The sequence below is a fragment of the Lupinus angustifolius genome, chromosome LG09 (assembly GCF_001865875.1).
Source record: "Lupinus angustifolius cultivar Tanjil chromosome LG09, LupAngTanjil_v1.0, whole genome shotgun sequence".
Taxonomy (NCBI): Eukaryota; Viridiplantae; Streptophyta; class Magnoliopsida; order Fabales; family Fabaceae; genus Lupinus; species Lupinus angustifolius.
The window spans coordinates 3,010,481-3,034,477 of NC_032017.1; the positions used below are offsets into that span (position 1 = coordinate 3,010,481).

At 30.7% G+C, this 23,997-nt stretch overlaps 1 protein-coding gene across 2 annotated transcripts in view; it reads right to left on the reverse strand.

Moving 5' to 3' along the window:
- The window catches only part of LOC109356573 (alpha,alpha-trehalose-phosphate synthase [UDP-forming] 1-like), a 30,839-nt gene extending 17,660 nt beyond the window's left edge, over nucleotides 1-13,179 (reverse strand). Inside the window, exons 1-3 of one of the 2 annotated variants that reach the window (XM_019599966.1) lie at nucleotides 13,065-13,179; nucleotides 12,887-12,973; nucleotides 439-931 (exon numbers count right to left, since the gene is read on the reverse strand). In XM_019599966.1, the coding sequence (XP_019455511.1) occupies nucleotides 439-889 (451 nt within the window). In that variant the 5' untranslated portion in view covers nucleotides 890-931; nucleotides 12,887-12,973; nucleotides 13,065-13,179. Of the gene's footprint in view, nucleotides 1-438; nucleotides 932-1,419; nucleotides 1,690-12,886; nucleotides 12,974-13,064 lie in introns of those variants that run through there. The other variant, XM_019599965.1, reaches the window with a different exon arrangement.

Consider the following 23,997-nt stretch of genomic DNA (forward strand, 5'->3'; position numbering starts at 1 on the left):
TTCCGTTATAAGTACAACTTTTATTTTGATTTATGTTTTTAGATGCCAAGCAAGTCAAAAATATAGATAATGTCATTTTTTGTATAACTAATAGTATCCCTCAACCTGTGGTAAGGAACTAATCACTTTCAAGGTATGTGGTTGCCCCTCTCAACATGGATCACTCCCGGGAATCGAACTTTTAACCTAGTATGATACATGGGGATCGAGTGAGATCTTACACCTGTAGACTAACGCCTTGTTGGTAGAGATAACATCATTTGTTGTAAAAAGTAAAAGAAGTTGTTGATGTTACAATATAACTTAAAATGTAACAAACATAAACTGTGAACCTACCCTCTTAAACCAATAGCAATCAAAATCATATACTAACTTCAGAAACAGATACATCACATTATGGAGGAAAAAAATTACTTCAGAAGCATTATGATCACATACCTAAAAGAGCACTCACTAGACCACCAGCACTTATCTCCAGAGACCATGAATCCTCACCTTTCCTAACGGCTGAAACTGGAAGCCTATTTGCCACCACCAAAAGCCGTTGTCGAAAAGGCTTTCCATCGTCCCTCTCATACCCATCAGTAAAAGCTCTTGCTGCTGCTGCACCCTCCAGGAACCGTTCGAAATGCGAAGTATGACCTGAACTATTACCATTAGCTTCTCTTAAATGCAGGTCATGCTCCATAGATTCAGTAACCCCATTGATAATATTATTATTATAGTTTTCATTGTTGCTATTATCTGGTGACTCATTTGAAAGAAATGCCCTGCTGCTTTTTCTTAACTCTCTTCCTCTAACTAGCCTTTCAACGCGACCGGGGAAACAAATAGAATTGTTGCTGTTATACATGTTTTCATTCATATGATCATCATGGAACCCAACCATTGATGTTTTACAGCAATGTCTCAAGTAGTACAATTTCCTTCCCTGGATAACAAAACATTCTCAACTCAGTTTATAATAAAACAGAATACTATAAAATAGAGTGGAAAGAGCATAGGAAGACAATTCTCTCATCTTAATCTTAGTAGAGAACATCAAATTAGTTCTTTCGTACTAATCTGTGGTTCTTTTGCGAACTAGTTCCTTTAACGACTGGACCAAAATTTTACCAACAGTTTAAGTAAAAGAAAAAAAGAATAATTAGTAATGTATACTCATTTACATGACTGAGTTACAACAAAAAATAAAGAATTTTATCATCTGGGTATAGAAACCCTACTAAATATACTTTTAGCGTATCGATATTTGATATACTAACATACTACATACTACGTACCCGCACCAAAGAGAATCACCTATCGTATCATGTTACTATTGGGGAAACAATTAGAAAAGTAAGCATTTATTTAAACTATAGTAGAGAAGTAAGAGATATAATGATATAATGGGGTGATAGAGTAGTGAAAAAATACGGGGAATGAAGAAGAGATTAAAAGTGTAAGGGGTGGTGAAAGCAAGAGAGAAAAATGGTTGCACTTATTTGTAGATGGGTAAGGGTGTGAGGGTTTTAAAGAGAGGGTACGAAAGAGTGGGAAATCTGAAGAATCTGGGTGGCAGAGAATTAACAAAGTGAGAGAAGAAAAAAGAGGAAGTAGTGGAATCCTCGTGTAAGCTGCTTTATATGGCACATATAGCTCACTGCCATGCATGTGACAACCCAGATTTTGTTCAAAACAGAAAAATAAAATCTCAGAAAAATAATAAGAGATAAGTAATGAAAAGGGATCGATAAAAGTTTTTAATTGAATAATATATTCATTGTGTATATTTTTTTTATGCTGAGATTACACTATATAAATATTAACAAACCTAGACAGAATTTCTTGAACTCAACACACATTTTCTTTATAAACACTTATTTTGGCATTTCCTTTTTGGTGTGCAATATGTATCTGTTTTTTTATATATTTATATATGGCTTATAAAATATGTTTTTTATATAAAATTATAATTAGATTGTAATAATGAGTGTAAATAGGTGCCAAACATCCATTCTTTTTGTTAAGCTTAAATGATTTAGATTTGGCCATTTATGTATAGAATGATTTGTTTAGAGCAACCATAATAATTTTGTTCTGAACAATCTTATTATGTTATGATTGTTCTCTTGTTATTAAAATAATAACAATTCTTGGTTATTTTTAGCCAAAGAGAAAGTAAGGAAGAGATATGTGTTGTGGGAAAATGGTAGATATTGTGATCCAAATAAAAAAAATGATGTTTATTATTGTGGAGAAAAAATATGTTGTTCTTATTTTATGAGAATTTATAATATATTATAAAAGAGTGGGATCCATTTACTCTAAGAGTAAATTTTTTAAACTTACTCCTCATCTTAACCATCAATTTTATGAACATCTAATGTTTTAGATCTACTCACTAATTCAAACTATTGAATTTCCCTAGAATTGATATCTAATATGAGGAGTAAATTTAAAAAACTTACTCTTAAAGTAAGTGGATTTCTCTCATTATAAAATAATGTATGAGAGTCAAACAAGAATAAAAATATTGTGTGATTGTGGTTACTCTTACTTCTTTTATATTAAAAAATGTTCTAAATTTATTCTCGTATCATTTCTTATAAACTTACTTCAGATTAAAGAGTAAGTATTAGAAGATGTGGAAAAATAAAATTTTCTTAATTATAACTTTTTGTATTGAAAAATAACTTAGAATCTTCCTCTAACATTTAATGGGTTAAGATATGAATTTTTTGTGTAAGAGGTTTGAAAACTGCTTCACCTATCTTTATGTTCGATAAATCAGAAATCCCACTTTCAGTACCACTTAGGGGTGAGTATGGGTCGGGTAAGGTTTGTCTATTACCTGACCAATGTTGGTAGGTTCATTTTTTTATACACAACCATAGACTCAAAGTTAATCTGATCTCAAATATCGAGTGAGACAATATTTGAATCCGAACTTGATCCTAGACGCGATTAAATATAATGCATGCATCTCTTTAGATTAAGTCTTCTCACTATTTTATTTATTATTATGAATTTTTAATTTCACATATAAAATTATATGTATATATTGTTAATCATGTATATAAGATGAAAAGTTAGATCATCAATGATATTTTCAACTAAATAGATATCATTGCTCTATACACAACTAAATATAGACACATAAACATGATAAGTGAGAGACAAAAGGACAAATTGTATTGAGTCATGTTTGTCTCCTATGCATCCATAAGTATTATATAGGTCCTACTTTTGAATTGGGACTCGACCCTAAATTCGATGAGACCTGATCTTATTTGGGTCCGACCATGATTAAGTCAAACTGAATGAGCGGGTAGGGTTGGGTTCTACTCACCCCTAGTTTCGCCACAATTCTCCATTGTAGTGAAGGAATCTTATAACCTAAAATGATTATGTTTATATCTTCTTGGCCAATCAACTTTCTTAATATTAAAATATAATTTATGTTTCTAAATTTTTTGTTTTTTGGTGATATCTGTGTCCCACTGTAGCACCATCATATGCCATCACTTCTATCAAATTGTAACCACCGTAGATGCTCCCATGGCTCATTCACAGTCAAACTCCGATCTGGAGCAATACTAGTGCCACCGGAATAAACATTGGAGCACTATTTCACCTTTCCCCTTGCCAACAATCACCATCATGTAGCCTTGAAAGTTGAAATGTTTCCACCACCTCTTTATAGTGATCACACCTCAATCCCACGGTGTCGTTGTTCACAGAAAATTGTGACCACCACGAGCATCTTCATTTCCATCAACTTCTTTCGTCTATCACTGAAGTTCATAAACACCACCTCTAAGTCTCTACAGCACCATCTCATGTATTTTACTGGGCTAAAAATGAGTTATTTGATTTTGTTTGGCAACGACACTTATTTAATAAAGTTAGTTAAAGTAACTTATGACCTATAAGTTGGATAGAAACAAGTCAAATCTAGTTGAAACAGAGTTTAACTTGAAAATGATTTGCTCGACTTGAAATTTGACTTGAAATGATGAACTATGTTTTCAATTCGAATTCGGGTCGATTGAAGTTCATGAACTGTTTTATTCGGCTTACTAGGTTGAATTGGTTTGTTCGTCAAGAGTTCACGAACTGTTTAATTCAACTCATTACTTCGAGTGGTTCATTTCAACAATTTGAACAATGATTATTTATTTAATATTATAAAATTAAAGATTTATATATATACACATACAATAACTAATAAGACGTTGATATATTGGTGTAAAACCGTATTAAATTCCCATAAAGACTAAAAGGTTAAGAGTTTGATTCCTTAGGTGACACTTGTTGGGAGAAGTAGTCGCGCACCCTGAAAGAGATCAGTTTCTTGAACACAGATCACATGTCATCAAGTCTGTCCCAATTCTTTGTCCCAAACCAATTAGATTTTAGCAAGTAATACAAAAATATTACATTTTGCTTTTCAAAATTTTCCTTTTATTTATGTGGCAATTTTTAAATGGTCGAGATAGGGAATTGGGAACTACTCGGAGACATGTGATTTTTATCCTAATTCCATAGCTATATGGTTAGGTAATACCACTGATAGTGTAAGAAGATACACATACAATATACATATATAAGGAATTAGCTCATAAACTTACCGAGTTTAATTATACTTGACTCAAGTTTGGTTCGTTTATTTAATGAGCTTAACTTTTAGCTAGCTCGTTTAGTTCATGAACCAAATTTAATAAAATAAATAATAAGTACAATTTCAAATAAATGTCAAGTTAATTTGATTCATTGTCAACTTTACTTATAAGCTTTGACTCATTTAATTTTACATATATTAGCTAACTTATCAGTTATCTTTTATCAAAAAAATCTATTTTAATCTGTTATCATGTCATGGTTGTTTCTTTCCTAACTTAAATTTTTTAGCTACTTTATAAATTCTCCACTCACTTATAAGTTTTCAAACAGTTTATAAGATAATTGTGTCAAACAACCTTCATATATAAAGTAGGTTGAAAGACATTTAAAAGGGAAGTACATGTAATTCAAAAAAAAATGTGTTACGAGTTATAATTAATCAAAAATAATAAATTTTTAAATTTAATATATTTGTTTCAACTTATGAGAATACTTATACTCTATTGGAGATAGTATATGTGCTCCGATTTAAAAAAGCATAATATTTATAATGTAATAAAACCACGTCAATGAACCATGTGACTAAATAGATGAAGTGGTAGGGAAAAGCAACAAAAGTAGTAATACAAGGAGAAAGACTTGCAGCTTTGTTATTTTCTCCAGAATGAATGCAAGGATAGTCCACATTATTGCTGTGGCAAGATACGTGAGAATCAACATAAGGGCCCGTGAAAGCTACACGGTGAGTGGGGAATTCGAGTTAAGAAAATGTACTTTAATTTTAAAAAAAATGTAATTTTATTATAATTAGAAAAATAAATGTATCATAAAAAGTTGTAATTTTTATCATTGCTCTATACACAACTAAATATAGACACATAAACATGATAAGTGAGAGACAAAAGGACAAATTGTATTGAGTCATGTTTGTCTCCTATGCATCCATAAGTATTATATAGGTCCTACTTTTGAATTGGGACTCGACCCTAAATTCGATGAGACCTGATCTTATTTGGGTCCGACCATGATTAAGTCAAACTGAATGAGCGGGTAGGGTTGGGTTCTACTCACCCCTAGTTTCGCCACAATTCTCCATTGTAGTGAAGGAATCTTATAACCTAAAATGATTATGTTTATATCTTCTTGGCCAATCAACTTTCTTAATATTAAAATATAATTTATGTTTCTAAATTTTTTGTTTTTTGGTGATATCTGTGTCCCACTGTAGCACCATCATATGCCATCACTTCTATCAAATTGTAACCACCGTAGATGCTCCCATGGCTCATTCACAGTCAAACTCCGATCTGGAGCAATACTAGTGCCACCGGAATAAACATTGGAGCACTATTTCACCTTTCCCCTTGCCAACAATCACCATCATGTAGCCTTGAAAGTTGAAATGTTTCCACCACCTCTTTATAGTGATCACACCTCAATCCCACGGTGTCGTTGTTCACAGAAAATTGTGACCACCACGAGCATCTTCATTTCCATCAACTTCTTTCGTCTATCACTGAAGTTCATAAACACCACCTCTAAGTCTCTACAGCACCATCTCATGTATTTTACTGGGCTAAAAATGAGTTATTTGATTTTGTTTGGCAACGACACTTATTTAATAAAGTTAGTTAAAGTAACTTATGACCTATAAGTTGGATAGAAACAAGTCAAATCTAGTTGAAACAGAGTTTAACTTGAAAATGATTTGCTCGACTTGAAATTTGACTTGAAATGATGAACTATGTTTTCAATTCGAATTCGGGTCGATTGAAGTTCATGAACTGTTTTATTCGGCTTACTAGGTTGAATTGGTTTGTTCGTCAAGAGTTCACGAACTGTTTAATTCAACTCATTACTTCGAGTGGTTCATTTCAACAATTTGAACAATGATTATTTATTTAATATTATAAAATTAAAGATTTATATATATACACATACAATAACTAATAAGACGTTGATATATTGGTGTAAAACCGTATTAAATTCCCATAAAGACTAAAAGGTTAAGAGTTTGATTCCTTAGGTGACACTTGTTGGGAGAAGTAGTCGCGCACCCTGAAAGAGATCAGTTTCTTGAACACAGATCACATGTCATCAAGTCTGTCCCAATTCTTTGTCCCAAACCAATTAGATTTTAGCAAGTAATACAAAAATATTACATTTTGCTTTTCAAAATTTTCCTTTTATTTATGTGGCAATTTTTAAATGGTCGAGATAGGGAATTGGGAACTACTCGGAGACATGTGATTTTTATCCTAATTCCATAGCTATATGGTTAGGTAATACCACTGATAGTGTAAGAAGATACACATACAATATACATATATAAGGAATTAGCTCATAAACTTACCGAGTTTAATTATACTTGACTCAAGTTTGGTTCGTTTATTTAATGAGCTTAACTTTTAGCTAGCTCGTTTAGTTCATGAACCAAATTTAATAAAATAAATAATAAGTACAATTTCAAATAAATGTCAAGTTAATTTGATTCATTGTCAACTTTACTTATAAGCTTTGACTCATTTAATTTTACATATATTAGCTAACTTATCAGTTATCTTTTATCAAAAAAATCTATTTTAATCTGTTATCATGTCATGGTTGTTTCTTTCCTAACTTAAATTTTTTAGCTACTTTATAAATTCTCCACTCACTTATAAGTTTTCAAACAGTTTATAAGATAATTGTGTCAAACAACCTTCATATATAAAGTAGGTTGAAAGACATTTAAAAGGGAAGTACATGTAATTCAAAAAAAAATGTGTTACGAGTTATAATTAATCAAAAATAATAAATTTTTAAATTTAATATATTTGTTTCAACTTATGAGAATACTTATACTCTATTGGAGATAGTATATGTGCTCCGATTTAAAAAAGCATAATATTTATAATGTAATAAAACCACGTCAATGAACCATGTGACTAAATAGATGAAGTGGTAGGGAAAAGCAACAAAAGTAGTAATACAAGGAGAAAGACTTGCAGCTTTGTTATTTTCTCCAGAATGAATGCAAGGATAGTCCACATTATTGCTGTGGCAAGATACGTGAGAATCAACATAAGGGCCCGTGAAAGCTACACGGTGAGTGGGGAATTCGAGTTAAGAAAATGTACTTTAATTTTAAAAAAAATGTAATTTTATTATAATTAGAAAAATAAATGTATCATAAAAAGTTGTAATTTTATTTACCTTTCTATTAATGAAGAGGATCCTAACTCAAAAAATATTAGCGTTTTCAAAATCAATTATCACGCACAACACTTGGGCCTAAATCTTCTCTAATACTGAAGAGTCCAGTACTAAAATGTAAGAGTACATACATTAATTTAAAAATAATTAAAAAACTACCTCATTAATTTTATTTTTAAGGACATGTGTCACCAGCTTCCATATTAGAGGGGATATCAATTGAGGAGATGGAAAAAAGGAGAAAAAGAAAGGTAATGAGATGTTGGAATGTGGGGTAGGTATGTCAACTATCTCAATAAGGATTCTCTCTACTACTAAAGTTAGTAAAAAAATATTATTTTATTTCAATTAAAAGGATCATTTCCACTATTAAATAAGAGAATTTTTGTATTTATTTTTATTTTTAAAGCATTTATCTCTCTAGTACTAAAGATAATTCTTACTCATAATATACAAAATAGATAAACTGGAACCAAATTCTGACAACACAAAATCCAATTGAAAATAAATTGACACAGCAAAAGCTGAATGTGGTTGAGTTGATTTTTTAAAGAGTGATCTCGTGGATACACTTTTGTATAATCCTAGATCAACCAAACACTAAAACAGATAATGTTAAATAGATTTGACAAATGGCTATACCTTACATAATATTAGTATGGTATTAAAATTATAAATTCCCCTTTGCAACCATAGCATGGTCCACAATATCTAGTTACATGTATCTCAATTATGGAAAGAGTGTGCCAAGGCCTGAACTATGGGTACATAACTTACTTAGGATAATCTTAAAGGAGATGTTGGATATTAACCCAATCAAGGGTACTCCAAAGTGGTTTTCGTTAGAGAATTTTGGAAGGTTAACAAAAGGAGGCAATTTGAAAGTTGGAAGTTCAAAGGAATGACATGTATAGTGAAGTGTGTGAATGTTGGGAGCATGTATTTAATGTATTACTTACTGAAAATCTCTATAAATAGATGTTTCATTCTTCATTCATAGCATCTCAAGTTTGAGTGCACCTACAAATATTTGTATTGTCTTTAGTATTTCTCCAATTTTATATATAGAGGAAGATATGTTCTCCTATTTTAAGAAAGAATGAGATTGTTCCCTCTTTGTATTTATACATAGATTGTAACATTTAACTACATAGTAAAAATTGTCCATGATTATTTCTCTCATCATCATTTTTAGAAAGTTTAAGAACAAATGCAGAATAATTAGTCCAAGCATATGAGAGAACATGAAGTTTTTTTAAAGTAAGAGCCGAGATGGGTTCTTCCTCTATCTTGTAACTTCATTTCAACTTATTATCTTGACCATTTAAAACCATAGACCCTGATATTTTAGGAGTAATATATTTGCATACTAAAGCTACATCAAAAATTGACGCTTTCCATTTTAAGAAAAAAAGAGTAAAATCATAAGAAAGAAAACTATGATGTCTTCTTTCTTTTATTAAAATGGATGATGTCAAAGGCTTTATTAAAGAAAACTACTTTTATTTTAGTCATAACGTGACATCTTTTTTTCAATCTCTTCAAATTCTACTATTTATCTTACAACAAATCAAATTATATCATTTCATCTTCTATTTGTACAAGCATCTATAATTAAAGCACTCAAAACAAAGGACAACTTAAAGTTGTCACCATGTAAAAATAACATTATTGGTTCAGTAATTCCATTAGGTTAGACAAGACAACTAGACATTGATATCATTAGAGTGAAATCACCTTCAAGCATGTTCCCACATACTCATGCTTAAAATTTATTACAATTATTACAGCTTATCTAATTTGTAATAATTGTAACCATTTAATCCAGCTCATTATATATTCTACTACTTGTTAAAAAAAAGGAGATAGTAGATAAAAAAACATAGAAAAGTGAAATTTTAAACCAAAAATTATTAGATCAAGGATATAACATTAACTAAACTAAAATCCAAAGACGAAATTGATGCCTAAAATTTAGAAAACATGGAATTATTTAGAATTTAACTTTTAATATGAATTCACCTATAGCAGCCACCCCGGTTATCGGACTTGAAAACGACACTGATTTTCAATCTTAATTGAATAAGGGTTGGACCACTTTGAACAGGAAATTTTTTGGTTCAATCGTGTTAAACCCGGTTAAACTAGAATAACCCGGGAAGTAAACCGGACAGTTCACTAAAAATAAAAAAACAGAACTTTACTCCAATTTTTTGTTTTACTCCGGTCCAAAAAAGATGGAGATTTATTAGTTTAATATAATTATACATAATTATTGATTATATAAAAGTTTACATTTATATATAATTATTTATTTGTAGATAAAATTATTAATTGTATATGAAATAACTCAATCCAATTAAACATTTTAAACCTAATATAAGATATCTTCCTATTTTACATCTAGATTGGATTGAGATTTAATGAGATGGTCAAATTTCATTACTCATTTATCTCACCAAAAAAACTAGATCTTGCCTTTTTCATGGGTCCATAGTAATCTTCCTCTGCAAGTTCTAGTCCAAGAGATACCACCTTCATCAGTTCTACTTTTCATCTGACCCCACTGGTAGTCAATTTGGTTGTGACCCTGCTCTCTATACTGGTCCACAAGATAGACTTTGTAATTTGCTCTCAAGATTTTTAGCTCACTACGTCAAAGTGAATCAAAAGTGAAATGAAACACTTTAAGATATGTTTGGGGGTTGTTTTCGAAGGATAAGAGCCATAAAATATGCTTTTGAGGTGACTTTCGAAGCCTTCCATTTTCATTCTTTTCACTTCACTCAAACTTGCAAGCAAATCCCTAGGCTTTGTTAGCTAACTCTCCAATAATATTGTCTAATAACCTGAAGAGGCAGCATAAAAAATGCAGTGGCCCAAATTCATACCTTGGCACCCCAATCAGCACTTCTACCACTATAACTCTTCCACCACAAAATGGTAGACAAGCCTACCAACTAGTGTTTTAAATTATGGCTTCAGTCCAATGTTATGGATTTTGAGTTTTTCTTATAATTACCCTAAACGCAACTATAATTTAAGATATTACATATGATGCCCTTTATAATATTATATCATATTCCCATGACAAGAAGAAGGTTATAATTTGGTTCTACAATTACAACTGAGACCACAATATTAAGTTTAAGATATCATCCTTAATTAGTTACTTACCGTAATTAGCATAGGCCTAAGGTGAATTCTCATTCAAGTTAAGACTCTAGTGTTTATAATAACAAGGTTGAAGTTAATTTATCTTATTGATATCTTTTTTTTTATCGGCAAATGTTAGTTGTTGTCAGTGAGACTCAAACCATCAACCTCTTTCACTTCACTTCTTCTCTCTAACCATCAAATCACCTTATAACTCATTTTTTACTTTATTTTTTAAATTTGTTATGAGTGAAACTCGAACTCACATTCTCCTCCATTCCTTAAACCGCTCCACATTATCCATCAGATCACTTTATGACTCCTTATCTCATTGGTCGATTATCATTATTATTTTTCTAGGAGGGCATTTTCCAACTAGATTTTGCATGATCACATGGACCATTACTCGCAACAGAGTGGAACCTTGAGAAACTATGAGAAGAAATCTTCCAGGGTCCATCATTCTTGGCATTCACAAACTCCATCACATGGGTGCCTGAGTGATTCACATGTGATGCTTGATCAACAGAAAGATGAGAACTATCTTTAACTCAAAAAGCCCCTCTTTAAAAACCATGGCCCCAGTTCATTTCAGCCACTTCTTTTCCTCATCATCAAGGTAGTGATTCTAAATCTGCTACCAATAGACACCACAAAATGGGTATAGGGCTAAAATTGTATGTCATGCTCGTAAAAAAATTATGGACTATACGGGTGGGTCAGGAGACATCATTGGCTTGTCATGACAATACAATATTAAGGTTTTTAGAGACTCCACAAACACATTGTCTACCATGTTTTCCATATTTTCCAACCTTAGTCCATAACATTATCTTGCTTTAGATTTTATACACCAATTTCACAGACCAAACTTCCAGGTCATAAAGGACATTTCATTAAAAGTGAGTGCGGGGATTTCCAAGAAGATGCTCACAAAACATAGAAGGGGACCACAAACACGCAAAGAAACGTGACATCACTAATCACTACGTATTCTGTGCCAATGAGCACTACAAATATCTAGCTGAAAAAGCTCGCGTAAAAATTTAACTCATTTTGACTTGTTCTGGAACTTTTATCTTCACTTCAGAGAGTGTAAGATTTTTTTAGGGATCAGAAAATTAAAAGACACCGAAAAGAAGTTATTCCCAAAGGTTGTGAATTGAGTTTATAAGAGAAATGAATGAAAACATAAAGCTTTAAATTCACCTGACAAATATATTCTAAAGACCATAATTTAAAAGTCTTTTCTTTTTCCTCTATTGTCCTTTAAAAATTAACTCACTAAGAGATTCTGAGTAAGAAAATGTTAAAAAATGTGATATCTCATCTAGCTATAAGATAAATACATTAACAAATTCTACCATAAATATATACCCATACCACACTCACCAAAATCTTGTCTCACCAACTTAAGATGTTCATAATATGAACATGATTCTTTTATTTAGCCTACGTGTCACATAACATATACCAAGTTTCTTATAATAATAAATGAGATAAGAAATGATGATGGATACTGCACACCAAAACTGTTACGAAAACCATATAACTATTTTCAAACTAGCATGGCAAAAGCATAAACACACATTAAACTATGGGTCGTTTTCATTTTCTAGCTTTCATTCTCTTTCAGTTTCAATCAAATTTTCTCAGCAACCGAACTGAAACTTTGTTTTTCTTCATATTCAAAACTTATCCAAATGGAATCACACATAAAACCAAAACAATTGCATAATTATAAAAAAAAGTACAAAAAATTAAACAATTGAAAGAGTTTCATGACTTTCATCATATCTAACTCTCTTAATTTTCATTATCAGATTCAAATAATTACTTAATTCGACAATCATTTCATCGAATAGAAGCAAAACATTAATACATACATATTAATAGATATGACGAGTGAGTGAAAAAGCGCGCTAACCTGAACGGTGCGAGATTCTGCGAAGTGCTAGTGCTTAAATCCTCTTCTTCTACGTTGAGATTGAGTGAATAACTGAATATAGAGATTCTAGAATTCAAACCTCACAATCAGCAAAAACAATGATACATGCATAGATATGTTGATAAAGATATGACTATGAGTGAGTGAGAAAGCTAACCTGAACAATGAGAGATTCTTGGAAGTGCTAGAGCTTCTTCTCCGTTCGATTTTCTGAGAGTGACCAAAAATGAAGGTTATGGAATTTGCAGAGAAAATTAAAAGAGAGAGAAAACATTGATACATTGACTATATTTACAATGTTTTAAATTGCGATTATGATTATGGTATTATGGTATAAATTATTTTGTAATAAATGATATTTGAGTTTGATATGGCTTGATGCAGTTTGACGTGGTTGTTTTGCAGCCGTATCACTATAATTCATAGTCACTCTACAATTGCACGATGTAATTTGAAATTATCACAACCACAATATTGTATCCAAATTAGATGATGAGGTCAGCAATTTAAATCACGGTAGCTTTGTTGACTGCATTTGTTTGTGGGGGACAGTAAACATAAATGTTAGATGAGTGAGGGGAAAAAACTAACCTGGACAACACGGTATGGTTTTGAAATTTGCAGAGAAAAAAGAAAGGAAGAGAGAAAGATGAGTGGAAGTTAATGTGTAAGAGAAAGAGAAACCGAAGGAGGTTTAAATAGGAAAGGAAATTAAGGCGTATTTGGCAGACATTGTATCGTGACGAAAGCCTTTCTTTTGTTTATGCCAATCACTTGGAGGGAATTTGTTCTACCTTTTTTATTATTTCTTTTTTAAGTGTTTGAACTTTATTTCTTTATCATACTTAGTTTTATATAAGTTAAAAATCGAAGGAATGTCCCATATAATGAGTTGTGATTGATTGAAATTAACAATATTTAAAACTGTACCAATTATCAAACCGGTCAGAGTACTGGTATAGTGATACAGTGGTTCAGTAATTAAACCGCATGCCGGTTAAACCGGACATACTACTTATATTTTTATATATATAGACCTATAACAAAAAAATTTCAAATAGGTAGATACTCAAATTTATAATCCATATTTATAATCTACTCAAAATTCACATAAATAAACAACTTTAAGTCTTTAACAAATTCAAAGTCTAAATTAAAAAACATATATCAATCCAAAAGTATCACTTAACAACTACAAAATATAAATAAATGACATAACTTCACAACTCACTCTATAAAACAAATAAATTTAGAGTTTTAACATTTAATATTAAGGAGTCAAAGTTATCTTATATGAATATTATATTTTCTACCGAATCCTATCTTCAGACAGTACTCCGAAATTACACAAATGTCACTGAGATTACACACGAATGTTATGAACCAAAATATGTAATCTAAATATGCTTTGGTAGCATGTGCCTTGAAGTGAAGAAGAGTTGGAAAGATGGGTCCCCTTGTAATGAATTTTTAAGTTTTTACCGGTTTTGATCGGTTTTTGACCGATTTTGACCGGTTTTGATACTTGGCCGGTTCAACACCTGTACCGTACCGGTTAGAGGGCCGGTTCACCGGTTTTCCGGTTGAACCGGCCGGTACGGTTTTTATAACTATGGAAATTAATATATTTAATTTTTTTTTTATTAATTATTTTCTGAATAACCATAGTTTATGACATATAGAATGATATATTTATGAGATAAAAGATATGATATCGTTAAAAATAGTTATACAAACTTTTTTAAGAAAATCATATAATTATCTAAAAATCATTCGAAAAATATTACAATACTAAATTACACCCTATTGATATCTAGACCATAATTATATGAGAAAAGTCATTTGGAAACTAAACAAATTATTTATTATAAAGAGAAAAAGTGTAAGAACTTAATAATGGTAGTTTTCACCATGGTTATTAATATTATATGAATCATCAAATTGATTAGTGTATTAATATAATAGTATAGTGATTCATCTGATGATTAACTAATTAAACCATATACCGGTAAAATTATATATGTATATATATAATTTTAATTACACCATTTGTTAAAAAATGTGTACTTTTGTGATAGACCATATTTTAGAAGTATAAACATAAATAGTGGTTGTGTGTTTGATTCTCCATAACATCATTTTGCTAAAAAATATAGTCACTTTAAAAAAAACTGTAATTTCAATTGAAAACTGATTGATATGATTAATTTTAACCAATTTTATTCAATATGATTATATAATTTATATAATTGTTGTATCGTATCAGTATGATGGTCAATTTATGAGTTTTTCAGTTTAACCAGTGGGTATAGTACCATTTTCACATCTATGGTTTTGATACAATATCACATTGATGAAGGACTATTTATTAATTGTTAATTAATTATTAGGTTTAAAGTCACAAAGCCATGTGTTGTAGCTATAAAGTGCCTTCCCACAAAGTTTATATTCTCTATATAGGGTCATTACTATGCCATGCTATAGATGGAAATTCATAAGGGACTATGGGGTGCTATGCAACAATTTACCAATTTGCTTATGACATTATATTCTTTTGCTTTACAACTTCGGCATCCTTTTTTAGCTTGTGCCTTTTTAGCTTGTGTGAGTTAGGATTCCTCCATGGCTATGGCGCTGCCCTAGTTGGGAGAAGTGATCTTTCATCATGTGTTTTTTTGATAAAGATTCTATATATATCAAAGTAGTGAGATAAATTGTATAAAAAATGTAGAATAATAATGTGTGCCATTATAAGTGAAGGGATTTAGATTACTTAAGCATGATGTCTTATGAGTTGAGATCCTCTCCCATAATGGATAATTCAGTACTAGATAGATATGTTGACACATGGCAGAATAAAATCAAGAGTTTAAATTTTTATTATTTTTTAAAATAAATAATAATGTAATAATATAAAAACTATCTTTCTTTTATATAATTCAATACTTAAGGATTCACTAGAGATGAGTCTAATGCGATTTCTTATGTTCGATTTTTGGATTCATGTGAATTGTGACATGTTAGTAACTATGTGTTTGTATAAATCACAACTTAAATGTTTGATTGTGCTAAAAGAATATTAGTCTCTTTATTAATTTGTGAGGAGAAAAGGTTGTGAGATAATTCAGCTAGAATTCGAATCTATATTTTTATTATAACTAATCATCTCTACTTCAAATTTATTTTGATATCAACTTAATAGTTTAAATTCTAATGGAAGTTAGTTGTGACTATAAAATCAACATATCAAATCTTAAAGGTGTAACTTTAAGATGAATTTACTAATCTATCATATTTGACGTGCAATTACATTTACAATTAATTAATCAAAGCTAAAATATTATAGTCTCACTTATAAGGAAATAACTTTTTTTAATAACATTTGGAAATATCTTTTTGGTCAAATTGATTCTCATACAAAACTCACTCCTCAAAGTAAACCTAGCCGTATATTATGGCATCAAATAAAATGTCTTAATGGAATTTGTTCTTTCCTAAAAGAATTTGTTGTTGCACTCTTCTTTTGTCAATTTGATGTACATCATCTTCATCATTTGAATAGAGTTTTTCGTCACGCCTCATCACATGCAAAATTCAATGTATAGTAGTTGATGCTTTAAAATTTTATATGGTTTAACTTTGAAATATTAATCAATATGGTCTTCCCCAACAATTTTTTCACCTCAATAGTGTTGAGGATATATATGAAGTATAGGAACTAGAGTTATTAAATCTTAGGATCACTTATAGCTAGATTATTGTACCTATGTTGTATCATTCCTCTTTTTTGGAAGGTGATGTTGTATCATTCCTAATTCTAGGATATATCATTCATCTACCTCAGAAAATGCGATTCATGTAATTAGCGAATTGCACTATCATTATTATAATTCATCCAAAGTGTATACAAATATCATGTCCTTAGAATGACTAATATTCAAGTATTTAGCCATTTAATTTTCTAAAAAATATCTAAATCTCTTATTATCATACTAAGATTAATCAGGGTTTTGAAAATCATTTCCAAATAATAGATGTTGATGCTATATAAGCGATTTGGATAGGAGTCTAAGAGAAGAGCATGTTAGAAATTCATAATTTCTAATTAAGGTGTGCATCATATATTTAATATAATTATATTAGTTATTTATTTTGGGTTACAAAACAAGTGATCTAATTACTGATAACCTATTAAACTTCTGAAACAGATAACGGATATGGCTTAATGAGTCGATACTCAAACGGTTGGCCTATAGGGATAATAGGAACTCTATCAGGACTGGGTGTTACCAGTGACACACTCAGTATATGTATGAGCCTTGGAGGTCGCATAACATAACTGAGGTGTTACAATGTGTCCAGAAAAAATTCATATTTATTTCCATGTCTTTTGCTAATCACATTACACTAAGTAATACAAAAAAATATTTTTTATTTTTATGATTTTTAATTTTATTTAGATATTATTTTTTAATTGGATTGATATATAAATGAGATATCAAAAGTGACACAAATAATATCTCTTCCACATTTGAGATGCAGAAGACTAGGAGATGGTGAAAACCACGTCTTCCAAGACACACCATTATAAATCAGTTAATATTATATGGTATATATTTCCATTATTATTTATTGCAAATCTAATGTTTTAAATACTTACATAATAAAACATGATTAGACATATGAAACAAGTCATAATATCCTCATGTCATAGGGCACATTATCAATGATGGAAACATGTCATCACATCTACTAGTGTTGTCGAAATTATTATAGAACACCTTATTGGTTTAAAATTATAAATTCAAGGGATTGGATAGTCCTAAATTGAAAAAAATGAACCAATTGAGAGACTTTTATTGACTATGTAATAAAATAAACTTTCTTTTTACATTATCGTTTGTCACATGTTATATTTTCCTTAAATTTTTTTCTCCTAAAAAATTTCATAGTACTATTATGGTACTCACACTATACAATCACATTTTTATAATGTATATATTTTAATAATCAATTAACTACACAATAAAATAAAATGAAATAATCTTCTTTCACATCATCACTTGTCACATGTCACTTCATTCTTAATTTCCCCTCTTAAAAGGCTTCAGGGTACTACTATGTATATACCCATACAACATAATCACATTTTTACAATGTATATATTTAAATATAATTTAATAATCAATTAACTATATAATAAAATAAAATAAACTTCTTCCACATCATCATTTGCCACATGTCACTTCCTCCTTAATTTTCCCCTCCTAAAAAGTTCTATGGTACCACTATGTACGTACCACACTCCATAATAATCAAACATATGAATTGAGATTAATTTAAAATCACGTTTCATATAAAACAAGTTACTTTTATCCTGTGTGGAAGAATGTACATTAAGAAAGTAAGCTGTTTTAGGAGAGAAAATTTTCGTTGAGGTTGTGACTTATGACACTTATCATGGGATGACGTGACAAAACCTTTTTTACCCGTACATTCGCATTCTTAAAATACATGTGTTACTCGTATTGTCAATACAAGTACAATTTTATAAAATGATTAAATATTATTATTATTACATTATTAAATGTTATTATTAAATAATATATTGGGTAAGGAACAATGGTTAGAGGTGTAATTTTATCACGTGTGGGAGGATATACATTAAGAAAGTAGGGGTGTAATAATATATTGGGAAATCAATTACATGAAATTTGACATCGAAAGAGTGGATATGAAGTTCATTGTTTTGTTATATGGTTCTTAATGACGTTGACATTGATAAGTGCCAAAAATATTTAAATTTCATACACTTTTCATGACACTTATCATATGTAAATCATGAATAACCAACTTAATTCAGCACTTTTTAGGTAAAATGTCATACTTTGATTATATTTTTTGTCCACCTCTTTTCCATATCTTTGTGTGAAGTTTTAGGGAAAAATCAAGAGAAGAAAAATTATGAACAATAGTCAAGCAAGGAGGTGTCACATAAGCCACTTTTGATGCACACATGGCAAGCTAAGTGCTTAGCCTTAAGCATGGACCAAACACATGAAGCTTCTCAATAAGCAGCCTGGCGTGGATAATAGGACCGCCCACTGACTTGACACCAACTTGGCTCGGTCAGACGCTAGCATGGAACAGTCAGACTCAAGCCAACATGCTGAAGCATGTAGCTCAGCGTGCACCTGGACCGCCCTTCCTAGAACCACACACCTGGCCAGAGCAGGACAAGCTGCTCAAGCAGGCAGCTCAACGGTGCCAACCAAGCAGCCAGGCGAGCTAGACCAGCAAAGCGGTCAACTTGACTTAGCCACCAAGCAACAATTACATCATGCATGACCTCACTTGACAAGGCGTATGAGCACTTTTTAAGTAGCCCACAATAGCTTGGTCAAGTAGCTTTGCTGAGTCAACACCAAGTTGTTGACTAAGCTACTTGGCTAAAGACCACACTCATGCTGAAGGGTTTGGTGCGCCAGGGCCAAGCAGTTACCTGGTTGCCTATAAATAGAGACCCTCTTTCACCATTCAAAAAGACTTACATTCTTCACTTCTTCTCTCTAAACACTTCTTTTCATAATTCTAACACTTTGGGGCCACGATTCCAAGCTAGCCTTTAAGCAAAATCTTGTAATTTTATCTTAGAATTCAAGAGGAGAAAAGAGTTGACAAATGTGATGCAAAAGTTAATTTTGTAATTTCATTTGGGTCCAAAAGCATCTCATCCTTGGATAGATGACTCATGCTCCTACACGTTGATTTGGATTATGGTGTAATGTTATTTTTTTCTTCATTTGTATCATATTCTTTAAGAAGTTCTTAATGTGGTTTTAGCTTGATCACCTAAAACTTGATTTAAAAATCAAAAAATGCTTCTTCTTAAAGTGTTGACAAGTGAACTAAAAAGTCTTAGTTCACTTTCCAATTCAAAGCATCTATTTAAAGCAACTTGTATTCAAGGCTAAGCAATATTAACGAGCCTGAAGTAGGGTGTGACAACCTGCTCCGACGAGTGATAGTTAACTATTGTTTAGTGTCATACTAGGACACTAGATGAGGATTTAGAAATGATATTTGGAATTAATCAAAAAGTATAACACATTGCTAATGTTTTAAAAAATCATTTGAGTCTAGAAATAATTCTATATTTCAAATCAATCTTCTATTCAAGAATTTGTGAATATTAGTTTATGTATTCTCAGTTAAATTTTATGCAACATAACACAAAATCATCAAAAAAGTTGTTAAACATTATTTTTATTTTTTGATTAAAGATTCCAATTGAATCTTGAAAGACATGCAAGTGTAAAATAGTAAAATGTTAAACTTTATAAATTTTATTTGTTGATTAAAGATTCCAAAAATATAAATTCAAACCAATTCATGGTTTGTAACTTTGTATATAGGAATAATATGCAAAAAGTGTAATCTAATCAATGGATTGTCATTTAACAATAAAAGAGTAATGAATAATAATCTAACCGCTAACATTTAATTTCTGTCATTTACTTTCCACAACTAACATTTACTTTCAGTCATTTACTTTTCTGCAACTAACGTTTATTTATTGCTTTATTCTTTATACCAATCCTTCGAAAGAAGTGATATAGTTAATTACTAACTTTATTCTTTTGTTCTTTTTATTATTCTTTGATACCAACCTTTCGTAAGAAATGGTATGGTTAACTTAATAAAATGAGACCGACCTTTATGGTATGAGGATTTAGAAATGATGTTTGGAATTAAAAAAAAAATATAACACATAACTTGTTAAAGTTTTCAAAAATCATTTGCGTCTAGAAATAAATCCATATTTCAAATCAATCTTCTCCTCAAGAATTTGTGAATATTAGTTTATGTATGCTTAGTTAAATTTTATGCAACATAACACAAAATCATCAAAAAGTTGTTAATCATTATTTTTGCTATAATATGCCTATATGATTCTCTTCTAATGCAATTCCCTTTGGTTCGACATAACCCTATACTATACTACAATTGAATCTTGAAAGAGATGCAAGTGTGAAATAATAAAGTGTTAAACTTTATAAATTTTATTTGTGGATTAAAGATTTCAAAAAACATAAGTTCAAACCAATTCATGGTTTGTAACTTTGTACATGTGAATAATATGCAAAAAGTGCAATACAATCAATGGATTGTCACTTGACAATAAAAGAGAGATGAATAATAATCTAACTGCTAACATTTAATTTATGTCATTTACTTTCCGCAACTAACATTTACTTTCAGTCATTTACTTTATGCAACTAACATTTACTTTTAGCCATTCAGTTTTCTGCAGCTAACATTTATTTATTACTTTATTATTTTATTCTTTATAACAACCCTTCGAAAGAAGTGGTATGGTTAATTACTAACTTTATTCTTTTGTTATTTTTATTATTCTTTGATACCAACCTTTTGTAAGAAATGATATGGTTATCTTAATAAAACGAGACTGACCTTTATGATATGGTTAAAAGGAAGCCGAAAAGGGAGTAAATAAACAAAGTCACTAAATAAATTGTTCATTACTCATCACTCTAATTAAATAAGATAACTTGCATACTAGAAAAACCTTTTCAACAAGTGATACATTTTGTTGTTGAGGGGGGGAGTTCTTGGTGGTGAAATCTTCTTTCAACAGCCATTGCAAGTATATGGCTTTCCGAATAAATCACAAGGGACTTTATGACAATTTTTTTTTTGATGTTTTCTTTGTAATATTTTTAATAGGAAGTTTCACAACATCATTGTCATTTATTTTCCTTATATATACAAACATGTTTGATCCTGCGAATGCGTGAGTAACAAGCATCTTATTAACCATGTGAATATGCGGGGTAAAATATATGTTATTAACCATGTGAATGCACACATAATATGTGTGCTCTTAACCATGTGAATGCACGCATAATATGTGCGCTCTTAACCATGTGAATGCATGAATAACATGTGTTTTTAATCATGTTACAAAAATATCATCTCGTGCGAGTGAACTGGTAACTTACTAGTTTTACTTATAATTTATGACTTTCAAATTTAATATGTATAGTTGTTTTCAATTGTAGGTATTAGAATAGATAAAAACACTTCTTTCAAGACAAACTCATTTTCCAATGATCTTTTTTGAGTTATTGTACAAATTAAAAACACCTAGAACCTTCCGAAGCACCAATTGTATTTTCCCTACTACAAGCTTACAATTCTTCCTTCTTCATGTATATGTATCTCTCACCAACAAAATAAGTGTTGAGAGATGCCCCACTCTATAAAACTTATTATGTTGAAATTATCTTGTTCTTCTATTATGAAGAAGGTTGTCTAAATCTGAGGTGTCTTGTTTGATATGAGCAATAGTCGGTCTTGAAGAGTTGTCGGAGTTTAGGCTTTTGGTAGAATCAGGCAGTCGTCGATCTTGGAAATACATAATAATGATCGATTGAAAATAAGATCAAGATGACTAGGATGCAATTGTGGAGATTGTCAAGTCCTAGATACCCTTGTCCAAATAAAAAATATGAGAATTTTGAAATTTTGACAGGGCCCCACTATTCTCAAAAACAAAAGGAAGATAAAAACAACTATATGAGAAAAGGAAATCATCTCTATTTTGTAGGAAGTAAGAGATATAAATCACTATTCAGTCTCACATTTTACAAAATAAAAAAATATACACCAAAGTATACAATTAATATCTTTATGAATGTATATCATAATTTCAACTAACTAAATATTCTAAAAGAACAGATTAAGAATAAATTCATTTCCAAGAAAGTGTTTCCTTAAAAAAAGGTTGAGACACCAAATTACAAGGAAATGGTCATAAATGACACAATGGGACCATACACTAAAAAGGTTTAGACACAAAAGCAACCAATGAAAGACTAGATCTCCCCATAAACAAAGAAAAACTAAAATAAAACCCAATATATCTAGTAGATGATGTAGTTTTTTAAGTATGTTAGATATCCATCATAGATTTAATCGTTAAAAATAAAACTTACTTCACTAATTTTTACATTTTAAAAGAATCTTCCATTATTCAACAAAAAACATTGAGAGAAAAACAAGAAAATTTTAGAGGAAAAATGTATGCATTGATAGTGTATGAATTTTATATTATAACATGAGAGATTAAAGAAGTAAAGGTGAAAGAAAATGAGAAAGAATTATGCAGAATGAGAAGCAAATGAATGAGGGAATAACCACTTTCTATTTCTGAAATTTCAAGTAGTTGTTAGTTAGGTGCACCTTTCCTTATACAGTAAGTACACAAATCACAATTAACTAACTTTTGAATTACAAACTAACCCCCCCCCCCATGATTCAAAAACTACTTTAAATTTCCTTTAGCTAATCTATTACAAGCTACATAATCCCTTTTAGCTTACCAATTCAGCCTCCTCGAGGCTGCAAACTCCCATCATTCTTCTCAATTCTTTGAATCTTTGAATCTTCATAGCTTTAGTTAGAATGTGTTAGCCACCTGCATTTCAGTTTTGCAATGTAACAAGTTGATCTTCCATTCTGCCACTTGTTGCCTTAGATAGTGGTATTTAGTTTATATATGTTTGCTCTTTCCATGTGAGACTGGATTTCTTGCTAAGTCTATGGCTGATTTGCTATCCACATTCAGTTTAACCCTTTCTCCATCTTTAGCACCAAGCTGATCTAATACTGCAGAAAGCCATGAAGCTTGACATGCTGCTGCACAAGCTGCAATATATTCTGCCTCACATGTTGATAAAGTCACTACCTTTTGCTTCTTGGAGCACCATGAGATTGGAGCTCTTGAAATAAAGAAGACATATCTCATTGTGCTTTTCCTATCCAAAATATCACCACACCAATCAGAGTCTGAATAAGCTCTTAGTTGAGGTTTGATAGATTTTGTTTGATGAGGAAAGACAATCCCAAAATCAATAGTTCCTTTTAAGTATCTAAGAACTCTCTTGGCTGCAAGTACATGAGAGTTCTTTGGATTGCTCATAAATCTGCTTGCTAGTCCTACACTAAAGGAGATTTTAAGTCTTGTGTGACAAATATATCTGAGACTACCCACTATCTGCCTGAAT